Here is a 27,389-nt window from a genome sequence, read left to right on the forward strand (position 1 = left end):
ACCAGCTGAGCAGGTGACTCCGCCAACTGTTCTGGTTTCTTCTCTGACCTTCCAACAGAGTCTAGTTCTGCTGGTGGTTCAGACGGGTGCTTCACTTTTGCCTGCCAACTTGCCCATACTCCCTGCTTCGGTGGAGCCTGTTGTGTCTGCAGTGGTGGTTTCTCCAGCCTCATTCCCAGGTGAGATGCACACTTCACATGTTATGCAATCGGCCTCAGTACAACAGGAATTGTGCCAGCAGCAGATGGTAGTTCTCCATCAACTTCAACTCCCCTAGCCATCTGTAGTAGCGGCTCCTTGGCAGCCAGGTCTTGCTTCTGCTCTTCCAGCTTCCTCTTCCTTGCCATTGCCAACGGGAGTTTATTCCCAGGCTGATACATCTCTTCCCTCTTTTTGGAGGACCTGCAGTTGGGTCTGTCTGAACTGTTTATGTGGGGTGAGAGGTGATCAAGCTGCAGTTGACTGCCTCTTGTGGCATGGAGTTCAGGCAGGTGAGGAAGACGGGGGGTAAACAACAGGTATACTAAGGCATTATTGGGCAAAGGACATCTTTTAGGGAACCCTCACTGCTTGCTGCATGGGGGGACCTGGGGAATGCCCTCATCACCTGACTTGCGCATCGGGGTGAATGTCAGGACGATGGGGCCACAATGCAGAGGTGGGGTGCTCACCCAAGGCTCAGCCAGCAAGGAGGGATGGATTTGCTACATCATCATTGACTGGGGAGCCACAGCCAATGGCTGCTGACATGCCCAGGGGACTGGAGGGATTCTGCCTTACCAGATGGAGTTAAGCCCTCACCTGCCCTAGCGGTTTGAATTTGGTTTGGTTTGATTTGGTTTAATTGCTCAGTTCAGTCAATTTGACTGCAGTTCCTCCAAAGGAGGTTCGTTATATTTGAATAAATATAACATTACACCAGTATTATGTCTCTGAGTCTTCTTTGTGGGTGTGGTGGCAAAGTACTACTACACACCCTGTATAGTTGCACTGTGGAATATGTTTCCACAAGATGTAGTGGTAGCTTCCAACTTGGATGGATTTAAAAAGGGATTAGACACATTTATGGAGGGATAAGGCTAGCAATGGCTACTAGCCACCACAGCTATGCTCTGCCTCCACTGTCAAAGACAGTATGTCTCTGAATACCAGTTGCTGGGAATTGCATCTGGGCAGAGCACTGTTGCACTCAGGTTGTGCTTGTGGGCTCCCATGAGCATCTGGTTGACCACTGTGAGAACAGGATGGTAGACTAAATGGCCTTTGGCCTCATCCAGCAGGGTTCTTAGGGCTAACTGTTCACTTGTCCTCACTGAGCAACTGCTCAATGAGAGCAAGGAGATGGAGCACTAATCTCTACATTCTTTATTCTCTTCTTCCGCAAGGCAGTGCAGATCAGGCCCAGAGGGAGAGACAAGTGAGCAGGCAATTGCAAGGAAGTGGGAACACTGAAAGCACATTGCCCAAGGGTCTTCCAAAATCTAAAATGAGCACCAGTAGCTGTCAATAGGAACATAGGAAGCTACCTAATACTGAGTCACACCCTTGGTCTATCAGTGCTGTCTATAGTGACCGGCAGTGGCTTGGCAGGGTTTCAGGCAGGAGTCTCTCCCAGCCATACTTTTAGATGCCAGGGGTTGGATCTGGGATAGCGTTGCCAGGCTCAAGGCCTGAGACTGATCCTGTATCTTTAGGAGAAGAGAAAGTCAGCCACGTGCAGGTGTTCTTGCAACACAGTAATGGGAAAAACCACAAGGTGGAATTCTCCCTTCCCCCTGCACAACTTTTAAAGATACAGAAGACCTCTTGGTTGCCAGGCCCAGCCTCCAAGAGGTCTTCTGTATCTTTAAAAGTTGTGCAGGGGGAAGGGAGAATTCCACCTTGTGGTTTTTCCCATTACTGTGTTGCAAGAACACCTGCACGTGGCTGACTTTCTCTTCTCCTAAAGATACAGGATCAGTCTCAGGCCTTGAGCCTGGCAACTCTAATCTGGAATCTTCAGCATGAAAAGCAGATGTTCTGCCACCAAGCTATGGTCTTTCCCTACTTCACTTGCAAAAGTCTTGCATTGTGCAAAGGTTTTGCAGAATCTACCTCACTTGCAAAAATTAAGCAAATAAAGCTTTATGGCAGCCTTTGGTGACTCTATCTTCTCCCTGGGCTGGTTTTGGTTTGTCTCCCTACCCAAAGATGTTTTCTCATTTTAGAAAATCTATTGGCCTATTCCAGTAAGTAAGACCCTTTCTTTCTGTCAGAGTTGCAAAAATCAATTGTGTTACTAATTGACTCAGGCTAGGATGCTCAGTTCTTTCTAAAGTGCTTTCCCTAGACAGAACAGGCATTCCTAGACAATGTATCCTTTATGTTGCAGACTCTTTAATCAAACTCATTTATGTTTTCTGTCCTTTCTGGCCCTAATAGGTCCTGCAGGGAAAGTACAGTTGGATTTTACAGTTGGTCCCACTCTTAATTCCCCCCCTCAAAACCTCACTGACTTTCATATTGTTTTCCCCTTTGTTACCTTCCTTTACCAGGAGGAACCTTAATCACCTCCCTTCTAAACCCCCTGTAACACTTGATCACTTTAGCAATGTATTCAGTTATGCCGCCCCTACTGAATGACTACCTTTCAAATCTATGACTAGCTGTCTGGCTTTTAGCATTAGTGAAGAAATTAACAATCCCACCTCGGTGTGGTTGGGAAAATCCCCATCACTTTTCCCAGCTCCAAAAGGAAGCAATATTCCCAGTACAAACTGCAATAAATATACAGTAGGGGCCCACTTTACAGCACTTTGCTTTACAGCGATTCGCTAATGCGGCAGCTTTCAATTAGGGAAAGTCCCCGCATTAAGGTGCTTGTTCCGCTTTTATGGCAGTTTTTTCTGTCGCGCACCATTTTGATGTCATTTTCTCACGATGTGCCCTATTATTGTCAATGGGCTCCGCTTTACGGCAATTTCTGCTTTACGGCGGCAGTCCGGAACAGAACCTGCCGTATAAGCGGGGCCCGCCTGTAATTTATTGTGCAACATTTCAACAGATGGTCTGCTGCTGATGGAGAATATTGATAGGCAAGGGGAATAAACTGATATACATGTTTTGAAGTGCTCTCTAGATGAAATGCTGCTAGACAACTATCTTGAAGTGTATTTTCAGGGTTTAAATTGGGGTTACAGTTCACACAGAGAGAGAAAGAGGATGAGCTCCCGTGTCTTTAACTGGGAGTGAAAGCTTGATACTCAGATAGTTTTTGGTTCCTCAGGTGAAAGAGGAAGTGTCATTGCCTATATTGGTTTCTAAGGTGAGAGCCTCTTCAGATAGATGCTGCCACCCCAGTGAGAGATGAGGGGAAGTGCTTCATATGGATTTTCTGGGGTATGTGTGTGTTGTTTTGCTTGCTTGCGTGCTTGGTGTGTGTGTGTGTGTATATATATATATATATATACATACATATACATACATATACATACATATATCTGGCTGGTTCTCATGGTGTGGACATGTGAGTGGATTGTTGATTGAAAATGTGAGATTGAATTATGTGAGTGCTTGCAGATATGGAAAGTGTGGTTTGAGGTGTGCTAGAATAGTAAGGCTGTGAGGAGCACACTAGTTGCCTGCAATGTTTCCATTGACCACACCTGGAGGGGCAATGGGTTGATCTGCTGATCAGCTGCAAAATCAGTTTGAAGGTGAATTTAAACCAAAACACACTCCAGCTGATCCCACCATGTTTATAGTAAAAAGGGGCAGGGTTTGACTAGTGTCATATGACCCCATTTTCAGAAAAGAGAGATGGAGATGCACTAGAACCGACAGAACAGTAAGTATGCATCTACCCCTAAGTTTGAGTTCATTGGTTTAGAATGTTGGTGTGTTTGATGAATGTGGCTCTGTTGATCTTGTAAAGGTGGGCTAGAATGAATGGAATATGTTTTTCCAGCTGTAGTTAGATGAAGTTCTGTTTATTACTATAAAGGGGGCTGGCAGTTTAATCGATTTGCTTTGGTTAATGATATTATTGATGTATAATGGTTCGGAAGTGAGTTGATTTTCTTTTATCTAATCATCTATCATGTCATTTTAAAAGGTTGAATTTATATTTTTTTAACTTGATTTTTATTAGTAATTTTATTTCCTGATATCTAGAAGTTATTTTGTTCAATTGTTTACTATGGTTATTATGCATTTTTCTTGTATTTTTATAGTTGATGTTTATGTGAAATGTTATTTTTATACTAAAGAGGGTGTTCTTTTTCGCTGTCAATTGTGTTTCATAGAATGTAGAATTTTTTGTTTCTATTTACTGTTTAGTTGTAAACCACTGAGAGTTTTGTTTGAATATAAGCAGTATAGAAATTGTCCAAATAAATAAATAAAACTTTTCAACATGTCTTTAACTGTGGTGTAATTTCCAGCAATGAGCAGGTGACACAATTTGCCTTCAAGGTATAAAAAAAGGTAGTTTGCTAATTCCTGCAGATCAAGCCACTGGTAACTACAGTTAATGATGTTTCCTCCTAACTTTGCAGCATCAAATCTAGGTTAATCGAGAACCCCGGTTGAGGCTTACAAAAAGAATATGTTTTTCCAGCTGTAGTTAGATGAAGTTCTGTTTATTACTATAAAGGGGACTGGCAGTTTAATCGATTTGCTTTGGTTAATGATATTATTGATGTATAATGGTTCGGAAGTGAGTTGATTTTCTTTTATCTAATCATCTATCATGTCATTTTAAAATATATAATAATAAGGGCAGAGATAACAGTTTGCTAGAAAATGTCTAAATCGCTGTATCTTAAGTGAGCAATTCTTTTGCATTCCAAGTGTTAATTTCAGGCTATTTGTTCACTCTGAGACAGAAGAGGCATTTACCTGAATTTAGTTAGGAATGGAAAGTTTAGCAGATGGTAATCATATTGATTGGGGAATAGGAATAAAGAGGAAAGCCCGATTTGCCTAATAGAGATCCCTCATATTACAGGATCTTAGACTCTTATTGACATGGGGCTGCCTTTTAAGGTCCAGGCAGACTCTTCCCCCCCTTTACTGAGGATTGTGGCACCAACAACGAAACATCATTACCTGAAATTACATTTTAGTTAGGACTTCTGATATCATTACCTGGAATTACATATAGTGTGCAACTGTTGCATTGGCTCATCTATTTTGATATGTGTTGGAAAACCTGCTATAGTGCAGCCACATATTGGTGACAGCAACACATCCTCGGCATCTGCTGCTCTTGGATTTATGATATTTACTAGAAAGGAATATAGGATGTTAATTTTGCATTTTGGACATCTATTATGATAGGTGTTTGGAAGCCTACAAGGGGGAGGCCGCTGCAGTGGGCCAAATATGGGTGGCAGCGCCATATCCCCAGTATCTGTGCTTTGGGGAACTGGGTTGGCTGCACTAAAATGGTGGCTGGGAAAGTGTGCTTACTCATAAATGATTTCCTTTATTTATGTGAAACAGGGAAATATGAGGCCAGTGGCCCTCACAGCGGTGAGGAGAAGCACCCAGCAGTAGCTGCTCAAGGAAAGCGTCCCTTCCCTGTTAAGCTCAAGGTACTGGGACCTTGCTTGCAGACTGCCCAGTTCCTGGGGAGGTTTGTTTTGTTATGGGGTTTTCTTTCAGTTTCTGGATCCCATATTGTAGTCCCAAGGCTTGCCTTAAGGGCCTGCACTCTTAAATTTGTCTTGGGCATAGACGCAATGGCAATCAGTAATGGCTTCCTATCAGTTAGTTAATGCACTGCCTATGGGAAAGTGTGACATCTAATCTGTTTTTTCATCTACTGTGGGGATACAAGGGGATTTATAGCTGCTGGGTTTTTGCCTTTTCAGTCAATTCTATGAGGTAGAGCATTACATATGGGCTACTCTATTCTCGCACGGAGCACTTCAGCTCCTTCCTTAAAGGGGCTGTCGGGACAAGAGGGTAAAAAATTTGGGTGCATGTTAAAACCTGATGTCACAGATTATGGAATGGCTATGTAACTGGTTCATCTTAATGGCTGTGTCAATGGACCATCCTGCCCGGTGTTAACGTTCCTGGGCATACCACCTAATTCACCACCAATCATACTCATGTGGTCAGTCAGTAATAGCTTCATGCCAGTTAGGCCAAGAAAGTGTTTCTTGTCTGCCCTCCAGGTATTAGAGGTCTTTTCCGGTGGTTTATGAGGTCGTAGCAGGGCTTTCACAGCCTTACTACAGGTTCAGGGTTGTGGCTGTATAATAATTTAATGCTTGTTGTGATCAAATATTGATCAAGAAATTAGAGCCAAACCGCAGGTTACATTTTATATTCTGGCCCAAATCATTTGGTCTAGTTTTCCCACACTCCTGGGGAAGAACTAACTAACTTGCTGTAGAATTACGTGACATAGCTCAGGGCTACAGCATCTGAACTGCAGGCTGAAGGTCCATAGCATCTCTAGGTAGGGCTGGGAGGTAGAACTGGAAGTCCGTGGATGCATCGGGGTTTTTGTGCTGGCTGCAGGCTTGGACTTATAGGCAGTGAGGCTTGGGAATTCTCCCATCCATTTTAGTGGGATAACATGGTCATGGGACAGGTCTGTGACTTCCTTAAGAACATAAGAAGAGCCTGCTGGATCAGGCCAGTGACCCATCTAGTCCAGCATCCTGTTCTCACAGTGGCCAACCAGGTGCCTGGGGGAAGCCCGCAAGAAGGACCCGAGTGCAAGAACACTCTCCCCTCCTGAGGCTTCCGGCAACTGGTTTTCAGAAGCATGCTGCCTCTGACTAGGGTGGCAGAGCACAGCCATCACGGCTAGTAGCGATTGATAGCCCTGTCCTCCATGAATTTGTCTAATCTTCTTTTAAAGCCATCCAAGCTGGTGGCCATTACTGCATCTTGTGGGAGCAAATTCCATAGTTTAACTATGCGCTGAGTAAAGAAGTACTTCCTTTTGTCTGTCCTGAATCTTCCAACATTCAGCTTCTTTGAATGTCCACGAGTTCTAGTATTATGAGAGAGGGAGAAGAACTTTTCTCTATCCATTTTCTCAATGCCATGCATAATTTTATACACTTCTATCATGTCTCCTCTGACCCGCCTTTTCTCTAAACTAAAAAGCCCCAAATGCTGCAACCTTTCCTCGTAAGGGAGTCGCTCCATCCCCTTGATCATTCTGGTTGCCCTCTTCTGAACCTTTTCCAACTCTAGAATATCCTTTTTGAGATGAGGCGACCAGAACTGTACACAGTATTCCAAATGCGGCCGCACCATAGATTTATACAACGGCATTATGATATCGGCTGTTTTATTTTCAATACCTTTCCTAATTATCGCTAGCATGGAATTTGCCTTTTTCACAGCTGCCGCACACTGGGTCGACATTTTCATCATGCTGTCCACTACAACCCCGAGGTCTCTCTCCTGGTCGGTCACCGCCAGTTCAGACCCCATGAACGTATATGTGAAATTCAGATTTTTTGCTCCAATATGCATAATTTTACACTTATTTATATTGAATTGCATTTGCCATTTTTCCGCCCATTCACTCAGTTTGGAGAGGTCTTTTTGGAGCTCTTCGCAATCCTTCTTTGTTTTAACAACCCTGAACAATTTAGTGTCGTCAGCAAACATGGCCACTTCACTGCTCACTCCTAATTCTAGGTCATTAATGAACAAGTTGAAAAGTACAGGTCCCAATACCGATCCTTGAGGGACTCCACTTTCTACAGCCCTCCATTGGGAGAACTGTCCGTTTATTCCTACTCTCTGCTTTCTGCTTCTTAACCAATTCCTTATCCACAAGAGGACCTCTCCTCTTATTCCATGACTGCTAAGCTTCCTCAGAAGTCTTTGGTGAGGTACCTTGTCAAACGCTTTTTGAAAGTCTAAGTACACTATGTCCACTGGATCATCTCTATCTATATGCTTGTTGACACTCTCAAAGAATTCTAATAGGTTACTGAGACAGGACTTTCCCTTGCAGAAGCCATGGTGGCTCTGCTTCAGCAAGGCTTGTTCTTCTATGTGCTTAGTTAATCTAGCTTTAATCATACTTTCTACCAGTTTTCCAGGGACAGAAGTTAAGCTAACTGGCCTGTAATTTCCGGGATCCCCTCTGGATCCCTTTTTGAAGATTGGCGTTACATTTGCCACTTTCCAGTCCTCAGGCACGGAGGAGGACCCGAGGGACAAGTTACATATTTTAGTTAGCAGATCAGCAATTTCACATTTGAGTTCTTTGAGAACTCTTGGGTGGATGCCATCCGGGCCCGGTGATTTGTCCGTTTTTATATTGTTCATTAAGCCTAGAACTTCCTCTCTCGTTACCACTATTTGTCTCAGTTCCTCAGAATCCCTTCCTGCAAATGTTAGTTCAGGTTCAGGGATCTGCCCTATATCTTCCACTGTGAAGACAGATGCAAAGAATTCATTTAGCTTCTCTGCAATCTCCTTATCATTCTTTAGTACTCCTTTGATTCCCTTATCATCCAAGGGTCCAATCGCCTCCCTAGATGGTCTCCTGCTTTGAATGTATTTATAGAATTTTTTGTTGTTGGTTTTTATGTTCTTAGCAATGTGCTCCTCAAATTCTTTTTTAGCATCCCTTATTGTCTTCTTGCATTTCTTTTGCCAGAGTTTGTGTTCTTTTTTATTTTCTTCGTTCGGACAAAACTTCCATTTTCTGAAGGAAGACTTTTTGCCTCTAAGAGCTTCCTTGACTTTGCTCGTTAACCATGCTGGCATCTTCTTGGCCCTGGCGATACCTTTTCTGATCTGTGGTATGCACTCCAGTTGAGCTTCTAATATAGTGTTTTTAAACAACTTCCAAGCATCTTCGAGTGATGTGACCCTCTGGACTTTGTTTTTCAGCTTTCTTTTTACCAATCCCCTCATTTTTGTGAAGTTTCCTCTTTTGAAGTCAAATGTGACCGTGTTGGATTTTCTTGGCAATTGGCCATTTACATGTATGTTTAATTTAATACCACTGTGGTCACTGCTCCCAATCGGTTCAACAACACTTACATCTCGCACCAGGTCCCTGTCCCCACTGAGGATTTAGTCCAGGGTTGCTGTCCCTCTGGTCGGTTCCATGACCAACTGGTCTAGGGAATAGTCATTTAGAATATCTAGAAACTTTGCTTCTTTGTCATGACTGGAACACATATGCGGCCAGTCTATGTCCGGGTAATTGAAGTCACCCATTACTACCACATTTCCTAGTTTGGATGCTTCCTCAATTTCATATGACATCTCAAGGTCTCCCTGAGCATTTTGATCAGGGGGACGATAGATTGTTCCCAGTATTAAGTCCCTCCTGGGGCATGGTATCACCACCCACAACGATTCTGTGGAGGAGTCTGCCTCTTTTGGGGTTTCGAGCTTGCTGGATTCAATGCCTTCTTTCACATATAGAGCGACTCCACCACCAATACGTCCTTCCCTGTCCTTCCGATATAGTTTATATCCAGGGATAACCGTATCCCACTGGTTTTCTCCATTCCACCAGGTCTCCGTTATGCTCACTATATCAATGCTCTCCTCTAAGACCAAGCACTCCAGTTCTCCCATCTTGGTTCGGAGGCTCCTAGCATTAGCATACAGGCACTTGTAAGCAGTGTCTCTCTTCAAGTGTCTTTGGCACTTGTGGTTTGGCCTGTGGTAATTTTGCTCTTCTGAATTTATATCCTGTGCCCCTGCTCTCACAATGCCTACTTCTAGGCCTACCCCTTTTAAAATTTCATCATTTCTTTGGTTTTTATCCCAGGGGGGAGGTTTATTCCGAACCGGACCTTCCTCAGCTCCTGTCAGGTTTCCCCCCTCAGTCAGTTTAAAAGCTGCTCTGCTACCTTTTTAATTTTAAGTGCCAGCAGTCTGGTTCCATTCTGGTTCAAGTGGAGCCCATCCCTTTTGTACAGGCCCGGCTTGTCTCAAAATGTTCCCCAGTGCCTAACAAATCCAAACCCTTCCACCCGACACCATCGTCTCATCCACGCATTGAGACTGCAAAGCTGGGCCTGTCTGGCTGGTCCTGCGCGTGGAACAGGTAGCATTTCAGAGAAAGCCACCTTGGAGGTCCTGGCTTTCAGCATCCTACCTAGTAACCTAAATTTTGCTTCCAGGACCTCACGGCTGCATTTCCCCATGTCGTTGGTGCCAACGTGCACCACGACCACTGACTCCTCCCCAGCACTGTCTACCAAACTATCTAAACGACGGGCGATATCCGCAACCTTCGCACCAGGCAGGCAAAACACCTTGCGGTCTACACGCCCATCACACACCCCACTGTCTATGTTCCTAATGATCGAATCACCCACTACAAGGATCCCTCCACCCCCCTGGAGATATATCCTCGGCACGAGAGGATAGCTGCTCATCCCCCAAGGAATGGGTCCCTTCTAAGGGATCATTTCCCTCTTCCTCAGCTGGATGCTCTCCTTCCCCAAGACCATCGTTCTCCATGATAGCAGGAGAGCTATCATTGTTGGAGTGGGACACAGCTATAACATCCCTGAAGGCCTCCTCCACACACCTCTCTGCCTCTCTCAGGTTTTCCAGGTCTGCCACCTTGGCCTTAAGGAAATGAAGTCGTTCTGGAGAGCCAGGAGCTCATTGCACTGAGAGCATACCCACGACTTCTGTCCAACAGGCAGATAGTCGTACATGCTGCAGGCGGTGCAAAACACTGGAAAGCCCCCACACCCTTGCTGGCTTCTTACCTGCATAGTTTTGTTTAAGGTTTATTATGTCAATGGGTTGGAGACTGCGGTTTAGTTGAGGTTACGGAACGGACGGGCAGAGTGGGGGGCCCTGACCTCCACGCCCTGCTGCCAAACTCGCTCTGCTGCTTAACTCGCCTTGACGCTTTGTCAGCTGGGGCCTTGACGCTTTGTCAGCTGGGGCCTTGACGCTTTGTCAGCTGGGGCCTTGACGCTTTGTCAGCTGGGGCCTTGACGCTTTGTCAGCTGGGGCTCCCTCTAGCTCGTGGAGCAGGCTCCCTCGCTAGGGTGCTCTGACTTTATATGTGTGGCTGGTTCCTCCCAGCTACTGCTGCCAACCAATGATGTGTTACTTGAGTCTGATGGCTCAACTATCAGCTGGGGCTTAACTCTTTAGGATTATCTCAGGCTTCCTTCCTTTGAAGGCAGGAAGGCAGGCTTCCTTCCTGAGCGAGGGGCGGAGTTGTTTAAGCTTTTGGCTGCTTTTAATCTAAGCAAGGGGCTGCGACTTCCAGGCAAGTCTTTTTTGTTTGTTGTTTTCCCACCTAGAACAGCCTGACCTTTCTTTAACCTAGGGAAACAGAGCTTGTGGTTATGTTTCAGGAAGGCTAAAGCTGCCCTTTTTAGCAAGGACTGAGCTGACTCTCTCCCTGTATGTATCAGTGGAGTTTCCTTTTTCCCCTTCTCTCCGACTGGAATTTAGCCTTGTTTACAGTGTACCCTGAAGCTTTCCTGCTAGGGTGGTGTTGAAAACTAGCTTTCTATAGGCTTCCTTCTCATAGGATCTGTCTCCTAAGATATAGGTTCTTTCAGGATTTGGCTCCTAGCTCAGGGTGACCTTGGGCTGCCCTTATTACTTATTGCTCTGAGCTGTTTTCCTTCAATTAAATAATGGAATAAATGGGAGCTACTTACCCTCTTTTTGCTCTGCTGCTTAACTCGCCTTGACGCTTTGTCAGCTGGGGCCTTGACGCTTTGTCAGCTGGGGCCTTGACGCTTCGTCAGCTGGGGCCTTGACGCTTCGTCAGCTGGGGCCTTGACGCTTCGTCAGCTGGGGCCTTGACGCTTTGTCAGCTGGGGCCTTGACGCTTTGTCAGCTGGGGCCTTGACGCTTTGTCAGCTGGGGCCTTGACGCTTTGTCAGCTGGGGCCTTGACGCTTCGTCAGCTGGGGCCTTGACGCTTCGTCAGCTGGGGCCTTGACGCTTCGTCAGCTGGGGCCTTGACGCTTCGTCAGCTGGGGCCTTGACGCTTCGTCAGCTGGGGCCTTGACGCTTCGTCAGCTGGGGCCTTGACGCTTCGTCAGCTGGGGCCTTGACGCTTCGTCAGCTGGGGCCTTGACGCTTCGTCAGCTGGGGCCTTGACGCTTTGTCAGCTGGGGCCTTGACGCTTTGTCAGCTGGGGCCTTGACGCTTTGTCAGCTGGGGCCTTGACGCTTCGTCAGCTGGGGCCTTGACGCTTCGTCAGCTGGGGCCTTGACGCTTCGTCAGCTGGGGCCTTGACGCTTCGTCAGCTGGGGCCTTGACGCTTCGTCAGCTGGGGCCTTGACGCTTCGTCAGCTGGGGCCTTGACGCTTCGTCAGCTGGGGCCTTGACGCTTCGTCAGCTGGGGCCTTGACGCTTCGTCAGCTGGGGCCTTGACGCTTCGTCAGCTGGGGCTCCCTCTAGCTCGTGGAGCAGGCTTCTATCTCGGAACGGTAGGGTTATGGCCCTTGTCTGTTCCTTTGTTCTCTAGTGCCCAGATTTTAATGTTTTCTTTTGGGGCATGGTAAGGTACAATATTGACACTGTTTTATTGAGGTGCTGTCATGGACTCAGGTGGAGCGGTTCAGCTGTGCTGCGCAACCACACATTGGGAGATTGGGGAGCAGAGTCAAAGATGGCCATAAGCCGGTCTGTCACCCCAGCATGCTCAACAGCTTTCAGAATGCAGGAGGGGTTTTTCCCAGGACTTCTGGGCCGGCAAGGGCTATGCGCCAGAGTGGCCTATTTGGTGAGTCACCTGCTGGGATTGCCTAGTGAACGGCTGGAGACTGGGCCTCTCAGTCCAAGCACTTCGAGATAAAGGCTGATGATTTTCCCACTTATTCCAGGGACTTTAGAGTCCACCGTATGTTAGCTGGGTGGGCTAGAGAACACCCTGCCACCCTCGATCCCCGTTGCCCTTTCTCACGGGACATTTTATTGAGTATGGTGGGCCAGTGAAAAACAGTATGCTCCTCAAGCTATGAAGCCAGACTATTCCAGGCGGCAGCCCTTACGCTGGTTTTTGGAGCTTTTAGGATAGGTGAGGTGGTGGCCAGATCCAAGGGAGATTTGTCTGGATGGGCCCTCCAGCAATCAGATGTCTCCATGAAAGGGAGTTGTACCTGTATAACATTGATGGACTGGCAATGTTGCTGGACAGGGATGGAGCAGCTGCGCACCCTATCCTGGGCTTACAGTTAGGCCTCAGTCAATGGGCTGCAGTGTGGTGGCTTGGCTGGCAAGGAATACTTTGGGATGGGCTCCTCCCCACTTTGTTCCAGCTTGGTTCAGTGCGGACATCTCCGCATGTGGTGGTCATTCTCCGAGTTGGGAATGACCTCAGTATTTGAGGCAAGGCCCTCAGGTGGCGGGCATGTGCGGACATGCAGTTCGGGATGCAACGATGGCCGTGGTTACCTAAGGGCATGGTCCTCAGTTTGGCAGGCATGTGCGGACATGCAGTTGGCAAGGCAACGGAAGGGCATGGGCCTCAGTTTGGCAGGCATGTGCAGACATGCAGTTGGCAAGGCAACGGAAGGGCATGGGCCTCAGTTTGGCAGGCATGTGCAGACATGCAGTTGGCAAGGCAATGGAAGGGCATGGTCCTCAGTTTGGCAGGCATGTGCAGACATGCAGTTGGCGAGGCAATGGAAGGGCATGGCCCTCAGTTTGGCAGGCATGTGCGGACATGCAGTTGGCGAGGCAATGGAAGGGCATGGGCCTCAGTTTCGCAGGCATGTGTGGACATGCAGTTGGCGAGGCAACAATGGCCTTGGTTACTTAAGGGCATGGCCCTCAGTTGCAACGAAAGGGCATGGCCCTCAGTTTGGCAGACATGCATGGAATGCAGTTAATAAGGCAACGTCGGCCTTGGGTGCATCTGCTTTGGTCAGACATACTCCCGCGAAGGGTTTGGCGTGGTGTCTGGGAGCCCGATAGGGATGGACCAAGCGAGAAAGAAGGCCAACCGGCAAATTCGGTTGGCTATTCTGGGGCGGGGGGGTTGGCTATTTCACACCCTGCATTCAGCATTGGATGGGTGAACTGTACAGGGCCGATGGCGTTCACCTGTCTGACGCAGGTAATGTCTTTTTGGCAGACCTGCAGAGGTGTCTGCGAGAGGTGCTTCTCAGCAGTGGGTAAAAGGGGACTAAATAGAGATTTGTCCCCTTTTTGTGGTGGGAAGGTGCGGAAAGGGAAATAGGTAAGGACCGCTCGGTGGCCCCTTTAGGCACCTTTGGAGGTGATTGGTGGTTCCAGAGGCCTGTCTGTCAGAGCTTTGCGGCTTGAGGACAGGATATAGGCTGCTTTTGGGGCCAACTTATCTCATCCACCCGAGGGTTGTGTGGCCCCGGGGGGTGGTGACGTGAGAAGGCCCCCCTACTCACCTACTGCGTGTGGCTGGCGGAAGGGGCAAGCAGATGGGGCTTGCCCTTGTCCCCAGCAGGGGCTGGTCGCCCATGAGCTGTATGGCAAGATGCTTGCTTATAGATAGTTCCGCAGCTAGGTTTCCCTCTGCAGGTCACTTTAAAAGGTGTTTTTGTATAGTTTAATAAAGTGGCCCTTGTTCAACTCAAGCTGATGCGTCCTTGGCTTATTTTGCCCCTTCACTCGCAATTAGGATAGTGATTTAAAATTGTCTGCACTTACCCGGTTTTGCTTGTTCAAGTTTGCTGTATGTAAAGAATAAGGACAGGAGGACTGGGTATAACCAAATTAAAAAGAGCAGGCCTTTCTGTGCAAGCTAAAAGACTTTGAAGAATTGCTAGGTCATGATGACTCCAATAATAGCTAAGAGTTTGGGTTTAGAAGAACTTTTTTTCTGTTTTTGAATTCCACTTTCAGTGTTTTGGATCCAAGTCTATAAGTTCGTCAGTCTAGTAGCTAATGAATGCTGACTTATGCAATAGATTCAGGCGACCCTATGAATCAGTGACCTCCAAGAGCATCTGTCATGAACCACCCAGTTCAGATCTTGTAAGTTGAGGTCTGTGGCTCAATCAATCCATCTCTTGTTTGGCCTTCCTCTTTTTCTATTCCCTTCTGTTTTTCCCAGCATTATTTCTAATGAATTATGTCTTCTAATTATGTGTCCAAAGTGTGATAACATCAGTTTCATCATTTTAGCTTCTAGTGATAGTTCTGGTTTAATTTGTTCTAACACCCAATTATTGGTTCTAACACCCAATTATTTGTCTTTTTCGGAGTTCATGGTATCCGCAAAGCTCTTCTCCAACACCACATTTCAAATGAGTTGATTTTTCTCTTACCCGCTTTTTTCACCTCCTTCTCCTTACCAGGCTTTATACTTCGGGAAGCCCTTGTAGTGATAACAGCCACAGTTGGCTCAGTGTGCCCGCTGTTTCCTAGGAGCAGACAATCTCTGAGAACTGACTGCATAGCTAACTCCTCCGCTGTGTGTTTTAGCCAGGTCCCATTCAGCCCAGAAATCCTTTTATGGCAGAGCATGGGAGGAGGAGTGAGGCAAGGAGGCATCAGCTGGCTGGCGTGCGCAGGCAGAACCTGATCTAGAAGCAAGCCCTTTTGTTAAGGGCTTCTTTGAGGCTCTCGTCCCTGGCCAGCATGTGGGGAGGGAGAGGGGCAATAGCTAGCTGGGGTGTGCAGCACAGGACCTGATCTGGAACCCCTTTGCAGAGCTCTGGCCAGGAATGAAAGCAGGCATGGGTGGAGGGGTGGAACTGGCTGGCAGCAGCAAGTGAAGCAAGGCAAATACTGGGGTGAAGAGGTGTCGGAAGACCCTAACAGTGCAATCCTTACCATGTCTACTCAGAAATAAGTCCTGTTGAATTCACTGGGGCTTACTCCTGGATAAATGTAGTTAGCATTGCAGCCTAACAGAGGGATGTGGAGCTTGGAAGGCAGGCAGGAAGGCTTTTCCTGTTTTCTTAATTACCTAATAGTTCATGACTGGCTGTAGGTAAGACAAGCAATTTACTTTCTGCAAAAAAAAAGCTGCACTGGAGGTTGAAAAAGAAAGAATCTTGAAATCTCAGTAACCTTATTCTGAGACATAACCTTTTCATTTATTTATATTATCCCCTGGGAATTGGGGAAAGATCAGCAGCAAAATTACAAGTTCAATATACACTATATTTACAATATTCATAGTGTTTATGTTAAGCAGACATTTGTATGTATGTACTTTACAATAATATCTACATTGTAAGGCTTGCACTGCATATTATTATTATTATTTATCTTGCATTGTGCATTTTTTTTCATTAAAAAAATAAAGCTCTCAATGGCTACTAACCATGATTACTATGTTCTGTCTTCAATATGCCTCTGCATGCCAGTTGCAACTGGGAATTGCAACTGGGGAGAGTGCTGTTGCATTCAGATCCTACTTGCAGACTTCCCATTTGGTAATCTGGTTGGCCGCTGTGAGAACAGGATGCTGGACTAGATGGACTTTAGGCCTCATCCAGCAGAGCTCTTTTCATGGTCTTATAGATGTTGCTATAATATCAAAATATTTATTTATGTACATTGCCTGTACAAAATTGTTATGCTTTTATCTCCAAAAAAGGAAGTGTGAAATTAGAGATTAGAGTAGAGAGACCCAAGGGTTAATTTTAGATGTGTGGGAGTAGTGTATCAATTCAATGATAAGGAAATAGCACTCATTATTTCAAAACTTCAAAATGTATTGTTATCCTTTGACAATAGGGGGTTGCCATATTGGTCAAGATTTGTTTTATTTGAAAGGGGTGTGGGGACAATAGGGAGGAGTGCGGTGTGAGGAAGAAAACAAGGAGCCCAAGGGGCCCCAGAAATGTGGAGCCAGCCCTGCCATCAGCAAGCACCTTTAAAGTCCCAAGATAAGTATCAGAATTCCCTTTTGTAAATAGTATCCCTTTAATAAAACTAAAAACATAGGTTAAGATTTGTGTGTGTATTGCCAATTTGTAATGCCATAGGGCAACGTTTTTTGCAGATCTGGTGACAATAATAACACAGATGGGGTGAAAAGTCACAGGTTTATTAACTACTAAGCAAAGTATATAAAAACAGAAAGCAAAGCTATAAATCTCACGTTCCTGCTAATGTCAGGGAACCCTTCAGAATGATAGCAAATGGACCCCTTTCAGAGATCTGGTACACAGCGCAACATCAAAAACTGACAAATCACCGGGCCCGGATGGCATCCACCCGAGAGTTCTCAAAGAACTCAAATGTGAAATTGCTGATCTGCTAACTAAAATATGTAACTTGTCCCTTGGGTCCTCCTCCGTGCCTGAGGACTGGAAAGTGGCAAATGTAACGCCAATCTTCAAAAAGGGATCCAGAGGGGATCCCGGAAATTACAGGCCAGTTAGCTTAACTTCTGTCCCTGGAAAACTGGTAGAAAGTATGATTAAAGCTAGATTAACTAAGCACATAGAAGAACAAGCCTTGCTGAAGCAGAGCCAGCATGGCTTCTGCAAGGGAAAGTCCTGTCTCAGTAACCTATTAGAATTCTTTGAGAGTGTCAACAAGCATATAGATAGAGGTGATCCAGTGGACATAGTGTACTTAGACTTTCAAAAAGCGTTTGACAAGGTACCTCACCAAAGGCTTCTGAGGAAGCTTAGCAGTCATGGAATAAGAGGAGAGGTCCTCTTGTGGATAAGGAATTGGTTAAGAAGCAGAAAGCAGAGAGTAGGAATAAACGGACAGTTCTCCCAATGGAGGGCTGTAGAAAGTGGAGTCCCTCAAGGATCGGTATTGGGACCTGTACTTTTCAACTTGTTCATTAATGACCTAGAATTAGGAGTGAGCAGTGAAGTGGCCAAGTTTGCTGACGACACTAAATTGTTCAGGGTTGTTAAAACAAAAAGGGATTGCGAAGAGCTCCAAAAAGACCTCTCCAAACTGAGTGAATGGGTGGAAAAATGGCAAATGCAGTTCAATATAAAGTGTAAAATTATGCATATTGGAGCAAAAAATCTGAATTTCACATATACGCTCATGGGGTCTGAACTGGCGGTGACCGACCAGGAGAGAAACCTCGGGGTTGTAGTGGACAGCATGATGAAAATGTCGACCCAGTGTGCGGCAGCTGTGAAAAAGGCAAATTCCATGCTAGCGATAATTAGGAAAGGTATTGAAAATAAAACAGCCGATATCATAATGCCGTTGTATAAATCTATGGTGCGGCCGCATTTGGAATACTGTGTACATTTCTGGTCGCCTCATCTCAAAAAGGATATTCTAGAGTTGGAAAAGGTTCAGAAGAGGGCAACCAGAATGATCAAGGGGATGGAGCGACTCCCTTACGAGGAAAGGTTGCAGCATTTGGGGCTTTTTAGTTTAGAGAAAAGGCGGGTCAGAGGAGACATGATAGAAGTGTATAAAATTATGCATGGCATTGAGAAAATGGATAGAGAAAAGTTCTTCTCCCTCTCTCATAATACTAGAACTCGTGGACATTCAAAGAAGCTGAATGTTGGAAGATTCAGGACAGACAAAAGGAAGTACTTCTTTACTCAGCGCATAGTTAAACTATGGAATTTGCTCCCACAAGATGCAGTAATGGCCACCAGCTTGGATGGCTTTAAAAGAAGATTAGACAAAATCATGGAGGACAGGGCTATCAATGGCTACTAGCCATGATGGCTGTGCTCTGCCACCCTAGTCAGAGGCAGCATGCTTCTGAAAACCAGTTGCCGGAAGCCTCAGGAGGAGAGAGTGTTCTTGCACTCGGGTCCTGCTTGCGGGCTTCCCCCAGGCACCTGGTTGGCCACTGTGAGAACAGGATGCTGGACTAGATGGGCCACTGGCCTGATCCAGCAGGCTCTTCTTATGTTCTTATCACAGGATCTTGGATACATGTTGAGTCCCATCATTGGATGGTTTTGCAGGACTTTTTATACTCTTAAATGCTAAGGAACCACACCTGCTGTTTTGGTTATTGTGACAATGGCGTTCCTGTAAAGGGGCGTGATTTGCCTGCACCCCAATTAGGGAAGACACAGGAAGGTTCTCGAAGTTAAGGCGTGCCGCCACGTGAGATCACACATCCAATCTGGAGGGGATTGGAGCAGCGGATACAAAGCTGCTCCTTTCCCCATGCGCTTGCCTTTTTGCCTTGCGGCACTTACTGCTGGTTCGTGCTTGCAGGGGCTCTTTCAGCGTTCCGTTGGCGATTGTTTCCTTGCTGGGTGCCTCGTTTGCCTTTCTTTGCTCTTTCCTCCCTTTCTCATTGCTCTTTATCATTCTCTGTTGTTGTTTTGATCCCCGACGATCAGCTGGGCTGCGGGCCTCCGCCCACGCGCCCGCCGGCTTCTCGCCGGCTCGCCGGCCGTTTTACCTTGTATTGCCTGAGCTTTACAGCGTTTGTTGCTTGTGAAAAGCCCAGCTTGTTTTTTACTTACGGTGTTTGTGGGTGGTGACGTTCCTGGTTGTTATATTCCCTTGGTTATATATATAAATTTTGATTCCGTTTGTTCTGCCCCCCCCTTCTCTTCCGGTTTGTTTTTAAATTGTTAAAGTTGCTTGTGTTTGGGTGCTTTGTTAGTTAGTTTCAGTGATCTTTGGTTCTTAGATAAATATATATTTCAATTGCTTATATATATATATTTATTTATTTGCTATTGTATTATATTCAGTTATAATTTGAAGGCAGTTTTGGTATATTAATACCCTTTAATTCATAGCTTCCACCACCCTTTTATTTTCCCTTCCCTTATTTTTCCTTTAATCCCCCTCCTTTTTCATTTTCTGGGCATTTAAAGTGGTGTGTTGATCCTCTGGATTTCTTGTGCAGTTACTTAATTATATTTATAGCATAATATTGCATAAATTCATAATTATAGCTTAGGTAATTTATTCTTAAAGTATATTGTTAGTTAAAACTCATTTGAAAGTTGTTGTTTGTTCATTTCATTGAGTTTAATAAATACCCTTTATCAAACACACCCCACTTCCTTTCCCCTTAAATCCTCCACCCCCCTTAATTCCAGCTTATAATACTTACCTGAAAATAAAAATAAATAAATAATAATTAATACGTGTAATAATAATAATAGGTTAAGTTAATTGGTGGATTGTAGTTATATTGCACTGTATGTGCACTGTTAAAAAAAAAGAGTTGGTAAATTCATAATTAGGTCACACTTGCATTTGGTTTGTATAATTGTTGTTATTTGGTCTTTACAAATATGCCACCCAAGAAAGCTCAGCAGAAAAAAGGGGTGCGTGTTGTGAAGCAGACTACAAAGCGCCCACCAATTCAGCAGGACATGTGTTCTGATGATGAGGAGGATTTGGGGACCATCCGTGCGTTGGTAGCTAGAGTTGAGGCGCTGGAAAAGGAACGCAGGCAGCCACTGGACGCTGATGCGGGTACAAGTACCGCTCCAGCAAGTAAGAAATCTGCACGGTTGGCTTCTAAAGTGCCTAAAAATCGTATTCTTGCTGATTTGGTTTCCAGGATTGGTGTTCTTGAAGCTGCAGTACCCATTGAAGAGCCCTTAGCAGCTGGGTCGCCAGCTGCTTTGCCTGCGGTTCCAGATACCATCTCTTCTCCTGCGGTTCCAGTCATACCTGCTGTTGGGCCTCTTCAAGCGCCACTGCCGTTTTCGCCACCGGCGGCCACGGCTCTGCCTGTGGGAGCTTCGGGGTGTGTCGCACCCCCAGTGGTTGCCTCTCCGGCTGCTTATGCAGGTGAACAAATTGCACAGTCACATGCTCTTCACACACAGGTTCAGGATTCTATTGCTCCTCCTCGTGACACTCCATTGGCGGCTTCTCAGTTCTCTAGTAATACTACTCACCCGTTAGTGTTTATGGGTGGTGTGTTGGTTCTGCAGCAACCCCAATTACCTTGGCCGACGGCTGCCATGACTCCTTGGCAGCCGCCTGTGGCTTCTTCTGCGCAATCTCCTGCGTATTTGCCTCTCCCACAGGGAGTTTATCCACATGGTGATAACTCCCTTCCCCTGGGTGACCATTTACTGTTAGCTACAAAAGAAAAAATTTGGCGTGGGGAATATATTGACCTGTTCACTCTTTTGTTTCGTGAAAATGAGATGAAGCCCAAGGAAGGTCAGGAACTTAAGGAGCGTGAGGCGGCCGTGAAAAGGAAGGTCGATCGCGTGTGGCCTAATTGGTTGAGCGCCTATACTATCTATATGGGCGTTATGACTCAGGCTTACCCATCTAGAGCTTTGTCCATGATTAAATATCAGGACATTGTACATCGGGCCTTCCGTGAGTTTTCTGGAACCGCTTGGTTGTATTACGATGAAAATTTTAGGCAGAGATCAGCGTTGGACCCCACCCTTCATTGGGATATTGAGTACACGGGCCTGTGGCTCCGCTCTATGACTCCTGCCAGGCCCACTTTAGGAGACAGAGCTGATAGTGGACATATATTAGCGCTTGCGCAAACTTCTGCCTTCGGCTCAGGCCAAGGCGGGTGGTGGGTTCAATCCCAGCATGTCTGCTGGACATTTAACAGTACAGGCCGTTGCCTCCGACGGCCATGTAAGTTCAGACACGTCTGTGGTTCATGTGGGGGCAACCACCCCAGCTCATCGTGCCATCGAGCGCGTACAGCTCGACAGGGTACAGGGGAACAGCAACAGCCCAAACGAGGGTCTGGCAACAGCGGCAGTACGTCGCAAGGCCAGTAGCCCGATCAAGTTAATTCCTTTGGAAGGGTGGTTGAAGTTTTACCCCAATAGGCAAGCTGCTAGTTTTTTGCTTCATGGTTTCAAGGAAGGCTTCCGTATTCCATTTGAGGGTCCCAGGATAGCTACTTCCTCATCAAATCAGCCCTCTCTTAGCAACATGGCTTCGGTGGTGTTAGCAAAAATTAATAAGGAAATAATTGCTGACCGGATATCTGGCCCTTTCTCTTTTCCACCCTTAAAAAATTTGAGGATATCTCCTATAGGTATTATTCCCAAGAAGCAGCCTTGGGAATATCGTTTAATCCATAATTTGTCATTCCCAAAAGGCGCCTCTGTTATTGATGGGATTTCTCAATCCTACACATCAGTTAGATATACGTCTTTTGATGAGGCAGTGAGAGTAGTTTGCAAAGCCGGTAGGGGCGCTTTAATGGCTAAGTGCGACATAAAATCCACTTTTCGCCTCCTACCTGTTCACCCCGAGGATGTGGATTTGCTTGGTTTTAAATTTCGGGGTCAGTTTTATGTAGATAGGGCTATGCCAATGGGTTGTTCCATGTCATGTGCTGCTTTTGAAGCATTCAGCACATTTCTTGAATGGGCATTGAGGAGGAAAGCCTCTTCATCCTTCTCTGCTCATTATCTGGACGATTTTTTGTTTATTGGGCCAGCTGGGTCTTCACATTGCCTCCATCTGATGCAATCCTTTGCAGCTTTAACGAAAGAATTCGGGGTTCCTTTAGCTCCAGAAAAGTCTGAGGGTCCTACTACTTCTTTAACTTTTTTAGGGATCCAGTTGGATACTGTGGCTCAGTCTTCGAGTTTGCCACAAGAAAAGTTGATTGCCCTTCGGCAACGGCTTGGCGTGGTTCTAGGATTAAAAAAGATTACATTGGCTCAGTTGCAGGAAATTGTGGGTCATTTAGTATTTGCATCAAAAGTTATTTCACCTGGTCGTGCATTCCTTAGGCGTCTTTGTGACGCCATGAAGGGTGTTCGATCTCACTGCCACTTTGTCAGAATTACTGCTGGGATGAGAGCTGATTTAAATATGTGGCTTCAGTTTTTGATGGAATTTAACGGCCTCTCTTTCTGGCGGGAGGAATTATTATTGGAAGCTGAATTACAGGTGCATTCAGATGCTGCGGGAGGCCTCGGCTTCGGGGTAATTTTTAGATCCCAGTGGTGCGTTGCAAGATGGCCTGCCACGTGGCAGGTATCCCGGATCACTTCTGATTTGACATTTTTGGAATTTTTTCCAATACTTGTAGCGGTTTATATCTGGCCGCTAGTATTTCAAAATCATACAGTGCGTTTCTGGTGTGACAATTTGTCCACAGTTAGCGTTATCAATGCTCAGATTTCCAAGTCGCCTCGCGTTATGTGCTTGGTGCGAGCCTTTGTCTTGCAATGCTTGCGTTTCAATATTTTATTCGTAGCCAGGCATGTTCCAGGTTTACAGAATTGCGTTGCTGATGCTCTTTCCCGCTTACAGATGGCGCGCTTTCGGGAGCTTGCACCTGGAGCGGAACTGGATCCAGTCCCAGTCCCACGGTTCCTGTGGAACCTTGGCAATTAGAAGTCGGGGCCGCTATTGCAGCCGCCCTTGCTCCCAGTACTCAAAAAGCGTATGAGCGTTCTTTTGCGAAGTTCCAGCATTTTTGCACCATTTCTGCATTGCCTATGGCGTGGCCTATTCCTGTTTCGCACTTATTGCAGTTTATGATATATTTAAAAGGGCACAACAATTCTGTTTCCACTATCGCTGGGCACCTTTCAGTGCTGGCCTTTATCTCTAAGGCGCGGGGACTGCCGGATCATTCTGTAAATTTTAGGGTCAGAAAGGTCCTTGAGGGTTGGTCACGTTCCGCTCCCAGGCCCGCTGACCGGAGGAGGCTAATCACGCCCGATGTCCTTCTTCAGATCCTGGCAATGTTTCGTTGTTTATGCTCATCTCAGTATGAGTCGCACCTTTTCGCTGCAGTAACTCTGACGATGTTCTATGGTGCTTTTCGCCCTAGTGAAGTATTGGTCCCCTCTAAGCGCGATGTTGCCTATAGGGCCTTATGCTTTTGCGATTGCACGCTAGGTGCTGATATTGTGAGGTTTTCCCTACGAGTCTCTAAGATGGATCAAAAGGGCCGTGGCAGTATTGTGTCTTTGCGCACTTGCCAGGTCCCTGAATTATGCCCTGTGTCTGCAATGCGGCAATTCTTGTCTATTCGGCCAGCGGGCCAGCGTTATCTGTTCATACATGCGGATGGTACAGCCCTGACTCAATTTCAATTTTGGGCCGTTGTTCGGCGGGCCTTGTTGGCCAGTGGTCGCGATGCTGGAGTCTATGGGCTACATTCATTTCAGATTGGTGCGGCTACGGCCGCGGCCCTCGGGGGCTTCAGCGTTAGCGATATCCAGGCGATTGGCAGGTGGCGTTCCGATGCATTCAAGTCTTATGTCAGGTTTTAATTGTAATGCACTGTGTTTTTTGTTTCCATTAGGTTTGTTGAGCCTCTCAGTCCCCGTGAGGATCGTACTGTGTGGCCACTCTATCTTGTTTTGGGCGCACCGGCGTGCCTCTTCGTCGATACCTGGAACACAGCTGCAGCTTTCGGCCGTAGCTACGGTTCAATGGGAAGCCCGGAGGGGCATGTTATGGGATGTGCTGTTGCCATCAGTTTGCCGGATTATGTCTTCGGCGGATCGGCCTCATGTATTGTTGATTCATTTGGGGGAAAATGACTTGGTGCAGCGTCCAGGGATGGACCTGCTTATCAAGGTCACTCGAGATCTCACGTGGCTTATTCGTTCATTTCCCAATCTCCTATTGGTTTGGTCTGATATGTTAGTTAGGAGGGTGTGGAGGGGTGCTTTTCATCCTAATAGGATCGACAGATCCAGGAAATGGGTGAACAGGAAAGTCAGGGCTTTGGTCTTATCTCTTGGAGGGGCATACATTCCTCATGATAGGATTAGGTTCCATGTCCCACAATTGTTTCAGGATGATGGGGTTCATCTTTCAGAACAAGGGTGTGATTTGTTTTTAGAGGATTTGATGCTGGGATTAAGGGGTTTGTTAGATTCTTTGGGTTGAGTGGACCAAGCTTTAGCTGATCCACTCTTGTGGCATAGAATTCGGGCAGGTGAGGTATTCAGGGGTTAAACTGAGGTGTTTAAAGCATTCTCGAAAAGGGGCACTGCCTAGGGAACCATCAGGGCTTCATGTCCGGTGGGGATCTGGGTAGTGTCCTTGTGGAACTGGCTTGCGCATCATGGTGAACGCTTGTACGGCGGGGCCATGGTGTGGAGGTTGGAACCACATAACTGGCTCTAAGAGCAAGGAGGGAGGAATGCACCCATGTCCTTGACTCTGGAGTTACAGACTGAGGAGAGTCGTTGCCTTTAGAAGGTGAGGGTATAATCCCTCATAGTTAGGCTTAGCCTCACCTGCCCGAAGTATTTTAATTTGATAATTGGCTGTATTCCATTTGATCTAGTATGTTATATTTAATAAATATAACATTATTCCAGTCTTGTGTCACGAGTCTTCCTTGGTGTGGGGGCAATGTTTATGTTTTTCACAGAGCTTAAACAGCACTTGGCAGCAGGGATAGTAGCTAAGATCTGTAGCTGACTAGTGATTCTCCCAATCCTAAACAGCAGTTGCAGCGGTCATGGGATGGGAATATAATCAGCTTATCTCTTGAGAAAGAGTCAGCCAGTCAATCTTCCCACACACTGCCTGAGATGTACTAGTCAGAGGATATTCTACAAAAAATAACAGAATCAGCATAGTTACAGCCCTTTGTTGCTGATACGACATCCATAACAGTGGTGCTGGCCTCTGTGGGTCAGTGTGGACACCCTCCTGAGGTGTCTCAGACTCTCCTTGAGCCTTTATAGTATTGGTCTTTATTACTCATCCCTAGTCTTGTGCCTTATATGGCTAAGGGATGGCTGTTCTACATCAAAGGGAGATACTCCCTAGTTGTTTACTTATTCTTTTTCCACCATTCATAATCTTGTAGTAGCCACAACATGGCTGATAAGACACCTGTGCAGTTTCTTACACTGAGTGCTTAGCATGAAGCTCACAGTGTAACACTGAAGAGATGCAAGAAAGCTAATTTAGCTCCTTAAGGGAGGCATTTTATTTACCAGCTCTAGTTAATAGCATAAGCCTCATATAATTAAGAACATAAGAAGAGCCTGCTGGATCAGGCCAGTGGCCCATCTTGTCCAGCATCCTTTTCTCATAGTGGCCAACCAGGTGCCTGGGGGAAGCCAGCAAGCAGGACCCGAGTGCAAGAACACTCTCCCCTCCTGAGGCTTCCGGCAACTGGTTTTCAGCTTTTAATAGGCATGGATTCAAGCCCATGAATACACCAAACTAGGTATGCTATAGGGAACACTGTATATGTTATTTAATCCATATGTGTAATCCATTTATATAGCACCACACGGCCTAAAAAGGATTCCTGGGCATGAAAGGAGCAGGTGTAGTGCACCAGCCTAAACCTCCCCAAAATACAGACCCCATCTTCTGGATAATATGCCAATACATCTTGTCTCTCACTGTTGTTGTCCATTCCATGCCTAACACTTTCTATACATGCTACTGTGAGGGTGTTAAAATAATTCTGTGTGAATTGGTGGCAATGAAGAGTTAAGGAAGCCTGTGTATACATGAAGTGAGGCTGAGGGACCTGGGGTTCCCTGACAAGCTGTGTCAGCCACTTCGGGTTCAGAAAAGAATAAAATAACAGTTTATGATTCAAGTGGAAATGGAAGAAAATAGCTAAACACAGGTGGGGGCCCATTTGTGATCTTACTCTTTGGAGGTGATGGTGGTGAAGAAATCTTATTTGTCTACCACCATTGTGTTTGCTCAATGTCATATAGGAAAGCTGTTCCAGGTAGTGAAAGCTCTCCTTGGGGTGGGGTCAGCAATACAAAATTAACCCTTGAAGATCTGTTGTGATGAGTTTACTATACATTTTGCAGACAAGGACACTTACATCCATGCTAACTTGGATGCCATAATTATGACAGAGTCTGAGATGGATGGGGCTAGATTACTGGCTAATCATGATGTGATGAATACATTTCAGCTTGTGCAACCTAAGGGTGTGGACAAACTGCTTGGAGAGCTGAGCCCTGCCACATGCCTGGGGCCTGGAGGTGTGGTGGTGGCTGCAGTAACTTTTTTGGTGAGTGCTACGCTGATCAGAGTACTTTGAAATATTAAGGGACTATACATGTTCACTTTTCCTGAATACAACCCAGTAAGAATAGTTGTATTCCACAATAAGGACTAAGCAATAGAGCATTGTTTCATGCAAAGCTTGGAAAAGTTACTTTTTAAAACTACAACTCCCATCAGCCCCAGCCAGCATGGCCACTGGATTGGGCTGACGGGAGTTGTAGTTCAAAAAAGTAACTTTTCCAAGCTATGATTTCATTCTTATTTCATTGTCCACGTTTCCATGAGAGCAGGAAAGGGATCAGACTATTCCTTGCATCCTCGCAAACTATAATTCCCAGAATTATTTTGGGGAAGCCATGACAGTTGCACTGGTGTAAAGCTGATACACATTTGAGGTGCAAAAATGCTCTTAATGTAACTACCAGTCATCATGCTGTTACAGATCTCTGATTCAAGAGAAAGCACATTTGCTTGCAAATGTCTATCTGAACTAAATCCATCACCTCTTTTTCAGTTTGATAAAATTTTATTTTCCAACACAAAAAGTTATGTGTTTGAATCAAAAGAGCTAGGGGTTTTTGGAATGAGAGC

The 27,389-nt window shown here is 46.0% G+C and overlaps 1 protein-coding gene across 1 annotated transcript; it reads left to right on the forward strand.

Annotated features, from left to right (window-relative positions):
* Positions 1-20,146: 20,146 nt before the first annotated feature.
* Positions 20,147-25,038, forward strand: LOC133379952 (uncharacterized). Its single transcript, XM_061616644.1, has 2 exons — positions 20,147-20,624; positions 24,094-25,038. The coding sequence occupies exons 1-2, from the start codon at positions 20,201-20,203 to the stop codon at positions 24,684-24,686; spliced, it is 1,017 nt and encodes a 338-aa protein (XP_061472628.1). The 5' UTR covers positions 20,147-20,200; the 3' UTR covers positions 24,687-25,038.
* Positions 25,039-27,389: the final 2,351 nt, after the last annotated feature.

The sequence above is a fragment of the Rhineura floridana genome, chromosome 1 (genome assembly GCF_030035675.1).
Source record: "Rhineura floridana isolate rRhiFlo1 chromosome 1, rRhiFlo1.hap2, whole genome shotgun sequence".
In the NCBI taxonomy this organism is placed as follows: Eukaryota; Metazoa; Chordata; class Lepidosauria; order Squamata; family Rhineuridae; genus Rhineura; species Rhineura floridana.